The sequence below is a fragment of the Bufo gargarizans genome, chromosome 8, assembly GCF_014858855.1.
Source record: "Bufo gargarizans isolate SCDJY-AF-19 chromosome 8, ASM1485885v1, whole genome shotgun sequence".
NCBI lineage: Eukaryota > Metazoa > Chordata > Amphibia > Anura > Bufonidae > Bufo > Bufo gargarizans.
Window position 1 is genome coordinate 145,745,834 of NC_058087.1, and position 15,638 is coordinate 145,761,471.

The 15,638-nt window shown below is 43.1% G+C and overlaps 1 protein-coding gene across 1 annotated transcript in view; it reads left to right on the top strand.

Annotated features, from left to right (window-relative positions):
- The window catches only part of SNX29 (sorting nexin 29), a 503,522-nt gene that overhangs the window by 380,880 nt on the left and 107,004 nt on the right, over window positions 1-15,638 (top strand). The window contains exon 19 of the mRNA XM_044303674.1: window positions 13,946-14,086. Within this exon, the coding sequence (XP_044159609.1) occupies window positions 13,946-14,086 (141 nt within the window). The remainder of the gene's footprint in view (window positions 1-13,945; window positions 14,087-15,638) is intronic.

Consider the following 15,638-nt stretch of genomic DNA (forward strand, 5'->3'; position numbering starts at 1 on the left):
ATTAGCGCCCATCATTACAGTTTATTTTGAGAACATCTTCCCATTCATGGTTCATTTCCAGCTACTTGGGAAGCTGACTGACAGTGAAATGTGCAGTTACTCTCAAGAATCCAGCTGCAACTGTATCATTACAATGATGTGAACTCTAATTCAGAAAGTGCTGGTGGGCAGTCTTCCAGAAGAGCTTGTCCTCGGCGCAGAATAGAACAGGATCACTGCCATCTACATAACGCTGGACATTTTCACATTCACGGCTGAATATTTTAATGGCGTCTTCCGGGTTCTTTCGTGAATAAAAGAAATGAAATAACACATCATTTACACTTTACTTTTGCAGACAGTTCTTCACAATGTGCAAATAAACTGCAGACTTGCATCAGGTTGTCATGAATCTCCCATGAAAGCATTCGCTTGTGAAACTCAGAATTATGGGTGTTAAAATAGCATTAAAGGGCTATTCCGGTTATAACAAGTTATCCCCTATCCATAGGATAAGGGATAACTAACAGAAAGGTGGGGGTCCTACCCCTGGGACCCCTACTGATCACGAAAATGGCCTGTGGAGCCCCCTGAAATCCAAAAAGCGGCTGGTCAGAAAAGCGTGCCTTCGCTCCATTCATTTCTGTCGGTGCGCCAGAGCTAGTGCTTTTCTGACCAGCCGCTCTGTCTATTTCAGAGGACCTCCACAGTGTACGGTGTTCCCGTGATCAGTAGGAGCCCTTATTGTAGGACCCCCACTGATATGATAGTTAGAACCAGAATACCCCTTTAAACCTAAACTCCATGTTTTTTACCAGATGATATAGAATTTTGGTTCCGGTACCTTTAAATCTGTGCATAGTGCCTTTTTTCCAGTGGCGTACATAGAGAAGTAAGGGCCCCGTAGCAAAGATCAAACCAAGCCCCCCACACAGGACAGAATTGTTTCTGCCTAAACCCTTTTCAGTGACCCGTGGGCCATTTTTCCACTGCTTCATTTGCTAAAAATTGTTCCTTTAGAGGGTAGAGTCCTGACCAGGTTTTCACCTCCAGTAGCAGATGAGATGATCCAGACTAAGACTGGGCCCCCTCTTGCTCTGGGCCCCATAGCAGTCGCCTAGTCTGCCGCTATGGTAGTTACGCCCCTGCCTTTTTCATATTTTTACTGAGGATCTGGTTACTGACTGCATTTCACATTGCAGATTGAATAGTTAATACTGACTTCTATAGGAAGTCTTTTTCCGTACACTCACCCTGGTGGTGTTTGCAGACAGACATAATATTATGATTTAAAGGGATATTCCAGAATTTTTTTATTGATGGCTTATGAGATAAGCCATTAATATCTGATCAGCTGGGGTCTGAACCACCGCACTCCTGTCGATCGGCTGTTTCATTGTAGCTCCGGAAATAGCCAGCTCCGCCCTTTAGCACTGTACGTGTTATTAACACTTCACAATTGGTATCTTTGTTTTCCTTGTCTATGGCTGTGATGCTCAAAAAACTAACGTTGAAGTGATATGCTAATGAGCTTGCAGGTGCCCGCGGGTGTTTTCCATTGCTGTAGGTGACAGGGCCCCCCAGCCTTCCCTGTGTTGATGTAAGCCAGCCCAGTATCCTCCCTGCATCACTGTCTTTGCTGCTAAAATCCTGCGTCTGCGCACATCACTGCCGGCACAGATTTCTTTTACATAAAGCGGGAAGGCTTCTTTAAAGGAATTTTCCAGTTTAGAAAAAAAAAACTAAAAACATTTCCATACACCCTGTTAATGGAGGGGAGGGAGACCCCTGTTTAGAATCCTCCTCTATTGACAAGGGTGGAGAGCAGTTACTAAGTGCACTTCTCACTCTGGAGGAACTGTCCTGCTCTGCATTAGGGCTCATGGACACGACCGTTGCCTGTTCTGTGGTCTGCAAATAACGGATACCTGCCGTGTGCGTTCCGCATTTTACAGAACATCCGGCCCATAATAGAACAGTCCTATTCTTGTCCGTAGTGCAAACAGGATTAGGACATGTTCTATATTTTTGCGCATGGAACGGACAAACCGTGTGGACAGCACACAGTGTGCTGTCTCTATCTTTTGCAGCCCAATTGAAGTGAATGGGACCCCATCCAACCTGCAAAAAATGCAGATCGGATGCTGACAAAAAATATGTTCCTATGCATGAGCCCTTAGGGCTCGTTCACTTGACCATATCAATTTTTTGCGGATCGCAATTATAAAATAACCTTATCTTGTTACTTTATCATTTTAATGATATATTAGATATGCTGGCTGTATATAAGACAGGTTAAAGGGGTATACCATTATTTTAATATTAATGGTTCATCCTCAGGATAGGCCTTCAATATCTGATTGGTGGGGGCCCCTGATCAGCGGTTTCAGAGTAGCTGCGGCACCAGCTCTGTCCATGCTGTCGTGGATGGAGCTGGAAAGTGCATTTACCAGGTCTGTCCTCTACACAATGGATGGAGCTGTGTAGTTCTGGCACCGATGCTACTCTGAAACAGCTGATGGACCCCGACCGATCATATATGGCTAGCCTATCCTTAAGAATAAACCATCCGTATTAAAATCCTGGAATACCCCTTTAAGGGCTGTGTATTACAGAGATAGTCACAAAAACTACATGTATATTTTATTGCCAGTGACTAGTGTTGAGCCGAATTTCTTCGCGCTTCGTGGTAATGGCGGTAAAAAAAAAAAAAAAAAAACATACTCACCTCAGTCATTTGCATGCAAATAGGCTGCTGGCCGCCATCTTCTTGAAGATACTGTGCGAAATCTTACGCGCGGTGACGTATGACATCTTCAATCAAGATGGTCTCAGCTGCCTCTGCACGATCAAATGGATGAGGTGAGTATTTTTTATTCATTTTATTACCAGATTAACCCCTGAAAGCCCTCAATTTTAATCTCAGATGCCTCGATCATCAATGAACGCGGCATTTAAGGGGTTCAAAGACAGGAGGCAGCGCCATCGCCGTTCCCCGTCATTGCATCCGACATAAAAAGAAATGTGCTTTGTGACTAAGTAATTCATCACAAAGCAAATTTATTTGTGAAATTCCGCGAAGCAGCCAAATAGACTTTTCCATAACTTCGCTCATCTCTACCAGTGACAGTAGACACACCTTTAGGCTAGTTTCACATCTGCGGCACAGCTCTCTGCCAAAACAGCCTGCCGGAGTTCTCCGGATGGATATGTCATTGCCGGATACTGCCGTCTGCCCGCTGAACTCCATTGACTATAATGAGATCCTGCCACTCTCCGCCAAATATTCTGTGATTTGGTCTGACAAAAACCACTGCACGCAACGTTTTTTGTCCATCCATTCCTGGCATTCTCTGCTTGCCGTACCCGTGAAAGTAGCCTTACTCTCTGTGTTCATATATCGCTTCCCTTGGTGGTAACTGGTGCAGTTTGATCAGTCTATGTGCTGACAAGGTGCTGATGTTATATGGGCTTTTATACATCACACGGGTTGGTATAGCGGTGCCCCGTGTAACACCAAATGTAAGCATTTTCTTAAGGTTCACATAAGTTATATTTTTAACCTGTTTAAGATCAGAAACAGCTTTAGCCTCCCACTCCTTTGTAGTTGATGTGCTGATAGAGGGGTATAAAGCACATGGCATTTATGTGCGCAGAGCTCTGCTGTCACTGGCGCTGGCATTGCAAATTGAAGTATTACTAAGTAACATGAGCTATATTGGGAACAGCTACCTATGACAGTAATTTAGCATTTAATGGTCTGTAGCATATTACAGAACATCACCATTAATTTTCTGTATAAAGGCTTATCACCATACATTACAGCTCTGTTTTGTTCAGTGGATCGTAAAAGTGTCCAAAAACATTATTTCCATCTCACGTAGCACATGTTAAAAGAAAAAATAAGTTTATTCTGGACTAAGAAATGAGGTTTATTCTGCAGGGAATAGAAACTACTATAGTGAAAAAATTTTATACGTTTCTATCTAGACATATGGAGAATGCCCATAAACCTGGCATGCAGTTATGTCGCAGGATTATATAAATGATTACCAGTGTGGGCTAATTAGACATTGAGTCTTTCCACAACAGAGTGTAGAAGTGCTTTCTCCGCTGCCCTATAAGAAGGCTCTCAGAGGCTACTTTTGGATAGTGTACCTCTTGGTGAGAGATCGTTGACGGCTAGGTATGCCTCTCTAAAGACATTTTGCTACGTTGACAGACTATGAGAGGGAAGGGCATCATTGGACTGAGAGAAGCAGGATGTTTTTTTCGACGAATTGCTTGCCATCGAGACCTAGCTGCTAGGAGGTGTTCAGAGCAGTGGTTACATGAGGACGCACACAAACGGTGACCAGTCTCCAGATGGCCCAGTCAGTAGAGAGGTTCTTTTGATCCGCTAAAAAGCACAAGCAGCTCTCACAGTTTTATTTTCTGCCAACCATACACAGATAGCACCTGTATTACACCCCTGTGTCTGCCTGGACCATTTCCAGGTTCTTAGCAGAAGGAAATTTAGTGTCACAACGCCCATTACGTGTTCTGCCATTCACATCCAGCCACCATTGCCTTTGTTTGTAGTGGTGTCGTGAACAAGAAACCTGGACTGCTACTGACTGGAACCCTATCACCTTTAGTGATAAATCCAGGTTCTGTTTGGGATCTAAAGATGGGATCTAAAGATGTTTGGGATCTTAAGTATGGAGGTCTCGTGGTCAGCGATTCACTCCTGTGTGGAGTGACACACTGCCCCAACTGCTTTTGTGATGATCTGGGGAGCCATTGCATATGACAGTCCGTCACCCCTAGTAGTGATATGGGGGACACTAACAGTTCAGCGATACGTGCAGGACACTCTGCGGCCATATGTGTTGCCTCTCATGGCAGAGCTTCCAATTGGCATTTAATTGGCAAGATAATGATCGTCCACACACAGCAAGCGGTTACCAGGAATGTAACACTTTTGCCTTCCTGGTCACCAGATTTATCGCCAACTAGGCATTTATGGAACCAGTTGGGATGCCAGCTTTGGCAACCTGTGAGTGTGCAACCTCTGTGGGCAAATGTGCGGCTTCAGAGTGTCCTTTCAACTTTACAGTTTCCCCCAATAAACTTATCCTTTTACTCTAACATTATAAGCACTTACATATATCCTCAATTCCTTCTTGTTTTTCATTACGGTGATGTCACAGTACAGGAATAGCAAACAGAGTGACGTCACATGAGACAGTAAACAGTGATATAGTATCGGTCATTACACATTCAGCATATCTGTATATTTTCTTCTTGTCGGTAGTTAACCTTAGTGTACAGCAGAAAAGTTCTAATTGAAGGTTTTCTATAAAACCACTTAGGTGCTGCAGTCAGCATTGACAGTGGCATCTGAGGGGTTAAACACTCATCTACAAATGCTTATCTCACTTTCTTATGTGACATATGTAACAATTAGAGAGCAGTTATGCTCCCTGATTGCTATGGAGAGAGATGACATAATGTCATCCTTTTTTCCCGAGATGATCTAAACCCATACGGGGTCAGTAGGAGGGTCTGGAGGAGGTTCTCCTTCCACACTGTCTGCTTGTTCCCCAGAAATCCTCCACTTATTGTCTGCACAGGCTGAAGTGAGAGCTGCTAGTACAGTAACTCTCACTTTAACCTGGTCTAATTCAGGTTAGGTTGTGACTAGAGCCATGTTTTTGTCTTTTTAAAGCTGTATTATAGCCTGAAAAACAGCCTTCAGAAGCAGACCCCCGCTTCCCCCTCTGTAGCCACACAGCCCAAGCTGGAGTCCTCTAAGATAGTATTGTCCTGCTGTGCTTGAATGAACCCAGCTGGGCTAGTCAGGTAGGGGTAGGGGGTATACAATTAATTATCTAAGGCTACAATAATTATCTATAGCTAAAAGGATTTTCCCGGACTTTAATGTTGATGGCCTATCCTCAGGATTCACTTCAATGGGAGCACCACTGCAGTAACCAGCTCTGTCCACTACACAACGGATGGAGCTGTGTAGTTCCAGCGCCAGAGCTACTCTAAAACAACTGATCCACAGGGCGTTGGGCCCTGTCATTCAGATATTGATGGCCTATCCAGAGACTAGGCAACTAATATTAAAATCCTGGAAACCCCCTTTAAAGCATTTGCAATATATGTACCGTATGGAGTCATTAAAGAGGTTTTCCTATCTTGACAACCCTCTTCTATGAATAAGGGCCTGTTGGCCATCATCTGATCATCACAGGTACAACAGCAGAAGCTAAAGGCTACCATACATGTATTCTCTAGCATCCACTGCAGGAGAATTTTGGTATTACATCGTGTTCATTCCTGTGAATGGGCCACCATGTTACGCATGGTCAGGCTGAGTTCTTCAGAACTACTCGTGGTTGCTCTCTCTTATGGAGATGTCCTGAGCAAGGGTCCATTATCTTACATCCATATGCCTTATTGGGGCATAATCTAAAATAATGCTACATAGAATATAATACAAGTAATATTAAAATAAAGCTGAAGAAATCGAGCTTCTGTCTATCAGAATATAGAACAGTCTATTGGGACTTGTGTCTGAAGATGAAGATGCTGATTGTGCGCCGCCTGCTGCGCACACATGACATTTCTGATGGTCCTCGGCACAGATCTGTTTGCTCTATTAGTACATTTCAAGCGGTGACTGACACGTAATATGCATTTTAAAATCCTCCTCATTGTGGATTTGGAATTGACACCGGACCCTGTATTAATGACAGCGGAGCGGCACATGTTTATGCAAAGCCTCTTTTGAGTGGTGAATTGTGTCTCATCAGTTGATATGGAGAACGCTTAGAAAGTCAAATTGGGTGCTCGCTGAAATAAGTTATCTCCTATTCTGCCGCAGGGACCAACGGTGCATTGCATGGAAAGCCCAGGGCTGCAAACAGATTAGAGACATCTCTGTGTGACTGACAGCTTTAGTAGGTATCCAAAAATAATACCCAGCGTGATAACTGTGCCATTAATAAGGTCGTTAATTTATACAATACAGGTTTAAGTCTTTTCCTTTGTAGCTGAAAACTCTTACCTGGCAAGAAAGAGGAGCTTCAATCAAGTTGATCATCTACTGCTAGTGTCAGAAGCCATATTACGTTACGTCTTCAAGTGTTTGCAGCTACTAGCATGGTGGTCAAGGTGAAAGGAACTAAATTTAAAGGGGTTGTTCCATTACATCTTATCCCCTATCCAACAGGGTCCCTTCTGGTCAGGAGAATGGGGCCATGTTCCTCCATTTGAATGGAGTACCAGACACACATGCGTGTCTGCCGATCCATTGAGGTTTATGGGACTGGCAGAGATAGCTGATGACCCATCCCCAGGATATGTTGTTAAAGGGGTTTCTCTCATTCCAGAAAATGCTTTTATCATGTAGATGAAGTTAATACAAGGCACTTACTAATGTATTCTGATTGTCCATATTGCCTCCTTTGCTGGCTGGATTCATTTTTCCATCACAATATACACTGCTCGTATCCAGGGGTTACGACCACCCTGCAATCGAGCAGCGGTGGTCGCGCATGCACACTTATAGGAAAAAGTGCCGTCCTCTCTGGTGGCCGGGACCACCACCGGGAGTGCACAAAGGCTCACACGTGCAGCAGCTCCCGTCCCGGCCACCTTGTGTCTGCGATGCAGCGGTGGTCATAAGCCCAGGAACCCAGCAGTGTATAATCTGATGGAAAACTTAAGCAAGCCAGCAAAGGAGGCAATATGGACAATACATTAGTAAGTGCCTTGTATTAATTCTCTCTACATGATAAGTGCCATTTACTTTAAGTGAGACAGCCCCTTTAATATCTGATCCGTAAGGGTCCCACATCCCGCAGCCTCTACAAGCATGCTACCTGCCACAAACTGATATTGTCCCATTGGAACCATATTCAGACACAATTGAATACTTTATAATAAATTAATAAATAATTATTTTGGAGCTATTCAGATGATATCATTGCGTTTAAGCCTTATGGCCAGGAAAATATTACTTCTCTGTTTCTTATGGAACAGTCATAAAGCATCCCCGGAAAATCACGGGCAGGGGCGTAGCTATAGGGGGTGCAGAGGTAACAGTCGCTACCGGACCCAGGAGCCTGAGGGGGTCTAAAGACCCTTGTGCCGCATAAGAAGACTGGTATTCTAGAAAGTGCATGCTGGTCCAGTTACACCTCTCTCGAGGGAAGGGGTTAGGTCATCTGCTTTACCTCCGTATGCCTCTAAATTTTATCAGGCAGTTTTTCTTCACTCATTTTCCATACAAATTCATAGCTCCGTATTATGGAGCAGCGAGGAGAACTGCGTGCATGAAGACCAATTGAGAACTCATTTGGAGACATCAGCAGTGTCCATGACATTATATGTTGAGTCTGGCTTCAAGATACGATGGCTCAAGTAAGACCATCGTATGTTGAAAATCTTGCATTACCACTGTATACTGTACATCGGTGGCCATGTATTTGCATGAAATTAAATATTTTGTATAGCCACTGAGTTATTCAATGAAATGTATCTGTATAGTGCCACCTGCTGTTTGTTCTTTTACTTATGTCTGTGTCCACCTTGCTGAGGTGAATGCACATGCTCAGTCCCATCCTTCAACTGCCTCCTGAGCTGTGATCGGCTGCAGCAGAAGGGGCACATCCCCTGAGCTGCCAGCTGGATCTAAATCTAGCAGAGCAGTTAGAGCAATGAATGGGGAGATTTCTGGATCCATGTGAGGTGGAGGGCTGGTTTTAGCTTTGAAAGTGATTGTCATGTACTCTATGATGTCTGATTTTAATTTTTATATTAATCATAGGATACCCCTTTAATATGTGCCTAAAGGATTACCTTGTACAGATGTGCTGTGCGTTCAGTTGTAGATCGCAGTTCTTGCTTTGATTAGTTTATTTCCAGTTGTTTTTTTTTTTTCTTTTTGGCCCAAAGATGTTCCTATTAAATGGCAAAATAATTGTAATGAGTAAAGAGTCTATGAGTCAGGCCTGGCCCTTTGTCCATGAAATTGTCATTGCGATTTTGCAGGTGTATCCACAGTGCAGCGAGTGGGTGGAAGTAATATGGTCAATTAGTTGTACTCAGGAAGTGAAGCTCTTTGGAATAAACAAAAATCCTGCTAGCCTTTTTTTCCAGAGCTGAAGTTAGTGGCGTTGGGTTTTCGGTATCGAGCAATTATTAGTCAACAGGTGCAGACATGCGACATGCCAGACGTAACGCTGAGTGATTTGCCTCATCAGAGCGTGCCGTAGCTAGGAACAAATCCTTCGTGATCCTAGGCTCCTTATCCCACAAGATTTACTAATTTGCCAATGTTATGATTGTACTTGCCTGCAGTGGCAAGTGGATTATGGAATCTGCTCCTGTGGGTGGCCTCTGCCTCAGCCTCAGGTCCATGGCAGTCATCCAGGACTGGCCTTTCATGTAAAGAACACAGGTTTTAGGGACTAGTGTTTCTCTTTGTGGAGAGTACCAGAAGTGGCCTACGGAGTCTTTTTTTATTTTTCATTTTTTAACATTTTATTAGGTTTTCCCATACAACAAACATGCAGTACAGAGCAGTCTCCAAACATTAACGGGGTGGACCACCTTCCAGCTACTCTTGATCAATGTGTTTGTGAGATGACCATAGTCTTTGTCAAAAATATTCTGTGCCATTTTCTATATTTCATAAGATATTCTCCATTGTTGGCCAGGTCCTTTGTGCTGTCCACAAAGAAGGGGTTGCGATGCTTGGGCGAGCGCTGCCTCCGCTTCAAAATTACCTACGCGTTATGTCGCTTGTAGAGGCGACGCAGCTTAATTACAACTGCTCGTCCTACTCCAGTAAATGGGATGGAGCAGTTGTAATTACACTTTGTCGCTGCTGCAAAGGAGACGGCGCACAGGTCATTTTGAAGCGGATCGGTGGGGATTCCGGAGGTCAGGTCCCCCGCAGATCTGATATTGATGACCTATCCTGTGAACAGATCATCAATATTTTTGCACAGCACGGAGTGTTCCTCATATGTAACATTAAACTGGTAATTGTAAAGGTGCTTTTACATGTGAATAGTCGTCCGTGAGTTTACCGCTAATAGCCGGGCAGCACCTAGCAGCCTGCAATTAGCGCTAAGTCACATGTAATAGCACCTTTACGCCAATAAATACTTCTATTGGGTCACATCAAGAGATATATACGCGGCACATTGTGCGCTTTCATCTATTCTTTTTAACCGTTCCTTATCTGTTCTGTATTCTGACACTTGTGACAACTGACAAAACAAAATACTTCAACTTTTCTCCAACGCCCAGGTTTTGCATAATCAGGTTTCTAAGCCAGGCTGCTGGTGCCGAATTCTACTATTTTTTTTTATTCAGTCGCAAATCTCTCCATAAAGGGGTTTTATGTATTCATCCCACCAAATATCTCCTTTTCTTCCATGAAAGCTCCATTTTCTGACAGTTGTTTTGGAAAATATTACTTTCAGCATTTCTTTGTCAATCTGAAGAATGAGCACTGAACTAAAAGCCTCGAGCCGCACTGCAGATAACAGAGGCACATTTTGCCCCCCATATTAACAGTAACCTGACATGTCCTCTTGTGTTGATGCAAACCCCTGTAGTGAGCAAGCATTGCTCAGTGTGCGGTATTTGATATTACTAGCAGGTAACGTAATGTGTATTTGTAATGTGTCATTTATACACAATCTTTTCCCTTAAACCTATATACCAATGTGCTCAGCTCCTCCTGCTCTATAACATGCTGCCTGCAGCTCAGACACCATGCTCAACATGACAGGCTCCCATGTCATGTAATAAAAATGCAATGCAATCTGTAGCCAGCATATAATAGAGCAGGAGGAACTGGGCAGATTGATATATAGTTTAATACAGAGATAGCTGTCAATCACTGATGGGACCGCCTCTTGGACTCCAAAGCTCTGAATGAGAAGGAGCTTAAATTAATAAATTCTAAATTATACTAAATCTTTTCCCATAAAAATATATATAAGGCTACTTTCACACTAGCGTTCGATCGGATCCGTTCTGAACGGATCCGCTCATATTAATGCAGACGGTGGCTCCGTTCAGAACGGATCCGTTTGCATTACCATGAACAAAAAAAAAATAATAATAATTTTTTTTTTTTTTTTTTTGTTCATGATAGTGCAAACGGATCTGTTTTGACTTTACATTGAAAGTCAATGGGGGACGGATCCGTTTGAAAATTGAGCCATACTGTGTCAACTTCAAACGGATCCGTCCCCATTGACTTACATTGTAAGTCTGGACGGATCCGTTTGCCTCCGCACGGCCAGGCGGACACCCGAACGCTCCAAGCAGCGTTCAGGTGTCCGCCTGCTGAGCGGAGCGGAGGACAGACGGAGCCAGACTGATGCATTCTGAGCGAATCCGTATCCACTCAGAATGCATTAGGGCTGTACGGATCAGTTCGGGGCCGCTTGTGAGAGCCTTTAAACGGAACTCACAAGCGGAGCCCCGAACGCAAGTGTGAAAGTAGACTAAATCTGCTCAGCTCCTCCTGCTCTATAACATGGTGTCTGCAGCTGAGACACTATGTTCAACTGGACAGATTCCCTTTAAAGTGTATGGTCATTGCCCTATTCAACATAAAAAATAAATCTGTATATAATTTTGCTGTCTCAATCATATCCTGTGGACATTTTTCACATTTCTGGTAATTAAAGCTAAAAAGGTTGGAAAATAACCTCCCCGTGGTATGTCGCTCAAGGTCTCAGCGGCTGTGAAATGTGCATTATCCTTCAAACTCCCCTCCTAGTGGACCTACCAGCCATTATCTGCTCTTTTGTGTAATGTTGGCTGGAATAATGCATCGCCCTGCTTCTGATTGATCAGGCCAGGCTCTGCACTGAATAAAGATGTTGAGGTCTCTCGGATAATATGCATATCAAGCACATTGTCATAGAAGTGAAGTTATTTGTCTTACAGATACCATACATTTGCAGAATGAAGCTGCTTGAAAGTGAATATTTGCTCTTGGACACAATTTTTTTTAAATTTTAAGTCGGTTATTAATGTCATTATGTAGATGTGATTTTTTTTTTTTTTCGACGGGTCAGAACCTAGTTTCCTCAATAATTTTTATTTGTTTTTGTTTCCCCCACAATTTCTGGCTACCAGTAGTCAACACTAGTAGGCGCATAGTTACTTAATGCACGCGGAGTTATTAATGATCGTATAGGGGTATTCAAACACAAGTAAAACAATGTTCTTAACCTGCAAATGGTTAAAAAAAAATTGATCCTTCGTCGATCCCCTAATATGCCAATGGAGCACAGTGGGGACTTGGGCAATATCTGGTATGACCACCCTTTGCTCTCAAAACAGCATCAGTTCTACTAGATCCACTTACACACAGGTTTTAAAGGAACTTGGCAGGGAGGTTATTCCATTCACCTTGTCTGATCTTCTGTGGATGTAAATTTTCTCAAATCCTTCTGTCTCTTCGTGTAGTCCCAGACAGACTTGATGTTGTTGAGATCAGGGCTCTGCAAGGGCCAAATCAGCACTTTCAGGACTCCTACATTGAAGATAGCTCTTAGCTATAAATATTACTAATGTCTTTATAATCATATATTGTTCCTGTGAATAAACCAATAATATGTATTAGCTTTCTAAGCTTAGAAAATATATATTCTCAATATAGTAAGGCTATAGCCTTTTACTATGGGTTTAATGAGGGAGAAAATAAAATAACTGAAGAAACAAATGTAGAAGTCACTCCTGGAACTTGAACCAGGAACACCTACACTGAAGGCTGACCACTTGCCTCCAGACAATAGCCTTATAACATTTAGAAAAGCGGGTTTTCAATACTCATAAAGCTAATGCATTTTACTGGTGTCTTTATAATCATATATTGCTCCTGTGAATAAACCAGTAATATGTATTAGCTTTCTAAGCATAGAAAACCTTTTACCATCTCAACATGGTATGGCTATAGTTACTAGTGGGTAACTAGTGTATATGATATGTACATGCTAGGACACAGCTCTGCCCTCAGCATGATGATGTCTAGCCCTGTCAATCAAGGGAAGGGGGAAGTATGCAGAACACAGGGGTATTACAAAAGCAGCGCTCCATGGATTCAGCCCTGTCCCCTGGTGCTCCAATTTGCTAATTTGCATATGAATAAAATACAGATATCTCTGCAGCTGTTTATCTTAAAGGACAAAAGAAAAGTATATTTTTAAAGGAAATCTGTCATCAACTTTATGCTGCCCATACTAACGGCAGAATAAAGTAGAGACAGGTGAGTTGATTTCAGCGGTCGGTCATTTATAAGTTAAAAGTAAGTGGTTGCCGAGAACCAACATCACAATGATTGCACACTAGGCCTGGAAAAGAGTCTCGGCCACCTGAGAAGAGTCATAGTTATTCAGGAATTCTTGCTCTCCCTGCCCATCTGCTGATGACTGACCGTCTTCTACCTAGTTTTCTCCCTTTTTCTCTAGAAGAGAATTGACAATCATTAGCAGATGGGCAAGAAATTATGAATAACCAGGACTCTTCCCAGGTAGACTGGACTCTTTTCAAGGCCTGGGCTGCAATGATTATGATGCTGGTTTTCAGCAACCTCTTACTTTTAGCTCATGAGTGACACAGCGCTGAAATCAGCATTTCTGTCACTAATTTATGCTGCCATTAGTGAGATCAGCATAAAGTTGATGACGGGTTCCCTTTAATCAGCATGACAACCCCACCAGGCAGTATGGTTTAATGGGGTTGATCATGCTGACAGAGGCTCTTTAAAGGGGCCATCTGAGTTATTTATTTTTATTTCATGTTTCCCTTCCTTCCCCATTAAGAACTTTTTTATTCATACATATTTAAAGCTGCTTACCGGGCCACAGCTGCACTCCTGGTCCAATGTGTGATATTACCCATAGAACACAATAGTGAACCCTGCTTTTGTTTCTTACAGGTTTATGTCAGGATTAAGGATTACGAATGGAACATTTATAGGAGGTATGCCGAGTTCCGGAGTTTACATCACAAGCTGCAAAGTAAATATCCGCACGTGAGAAACTTTCACTTTCCACCAAAGAAAGCTATTGGGAACAAGGTATTTCCTTTCGGATAATTTAATAATTTGTATAATTTAGTCTTAAACCACAGTTAATTTAGTGATTGTGCCCATTTGTAATGTTTTACTTTGATTAGGATACCATTTCTTACATGTACATAGGAAACCCTTTTACTGTGCTGATGGTTGTGGGGGGAAAAAAAGTACAAATGATCTTAAAGGGGTTGTCTGACCCCCAGGCTCAAACCTGTTATTGCGTGGAATACATTTAGAGTAAAATAAAAAAGCCACTCCCCCATTCTGGTGCTGAGGGTCCCGTGGCCACAGCTTCTGATCCCCAGTGGTCCAGAGGTGTGAAGCCGTGCCCCTCATCACATGCACCGCTGCATGCATTCACTATCCGCAGTGATGACATGTCCCCAAGTAGCACATGACCATTGAGGCCAGAGAATGGCTGCAGTGGTGCATGTGATGACGGATAGGACGTCACACTTCTAGCCCAAAGAGGATATGCCACTGGAGTGGAGCGCTGGTGAACAAGTAAGTGGCTTTTATTTTTCTGTTAAATGCATTCCAGGCAAAAACTGATTTAAGCTTGGGGGTCGGGCAACGGACATGGTGTTGACAGATGCAGGATTTTACGAAGAGAAGTGTCACTAGACCGGGTTCCATAGCGGTCGATCAGCGCAGCTTCAGGATAGTAAGTAAGCCATTGGACATTGGAGGAAAAATATGTATGTTGTCCTCAGGAAATCATATAACTAATGTGTCACCTACCAGCAGCGCAGCAGTACCAGTTACTTGTAGCTCCAGTTCATGTCTATTACATTATTAAAGAAATCAGCGTTTTCCTTGTGCACTAAACATTTTGCAGCCACCTACAGTGAGGAAAAGACCTGTCATTCCAATTACTTTTATTTCCCATGTAATTAAGTAGGAAATGTTTGCTTGACTTACCGTATAGGTTGCTAGTACACGCTCTGAGGAGCCTGGTTACCGGGTTAGGGAGAGGATTTCTGCTTAAGCAGGTTTTTTTGTGGGAATTAAATTTGAAAGGGGCTTTTATCATCTCAGATATTGGTGGCATATCACTAGGCGACGAAGGTTGCTAACCCCCCCCTGCTCTTAGTGTAAATAGAAATTTGGTCTTTGTGTATGGCTGACTTAATGTGAAGTACACAATGACATTATCACTAGTCAAATCCCTCCTGGCAGCTCTCAGACCCCTCCCCACCCTCCATGTTCCTCTCTATATCCCTGTATTCCATTGAATATATCATGTTTCCGCTATCTAAAGGACCAGGAATGGAGATATAGTAGGTAAGTCTTTTATATAAACCTTCTGACTCGCACTGCCTGTACTATCGGTGTGTGATGACTATCCAGTTTAGTTCTATTAGATTTACCTTTACATGGCCTCCTGCAGCTGACAGGGGAAAATGATGACAGGAGAGAGGGCAGACAGGCTCAAGCTACATCTCATAGGATAACATGGAGACCCTGCAATACGAGGGGACAGCAGTTCTGTGTCACTGATCTGTCATGGCTGCCCTAACACCGAGCAGTGCAGTGTGGTGAGACTCTGCCCCAT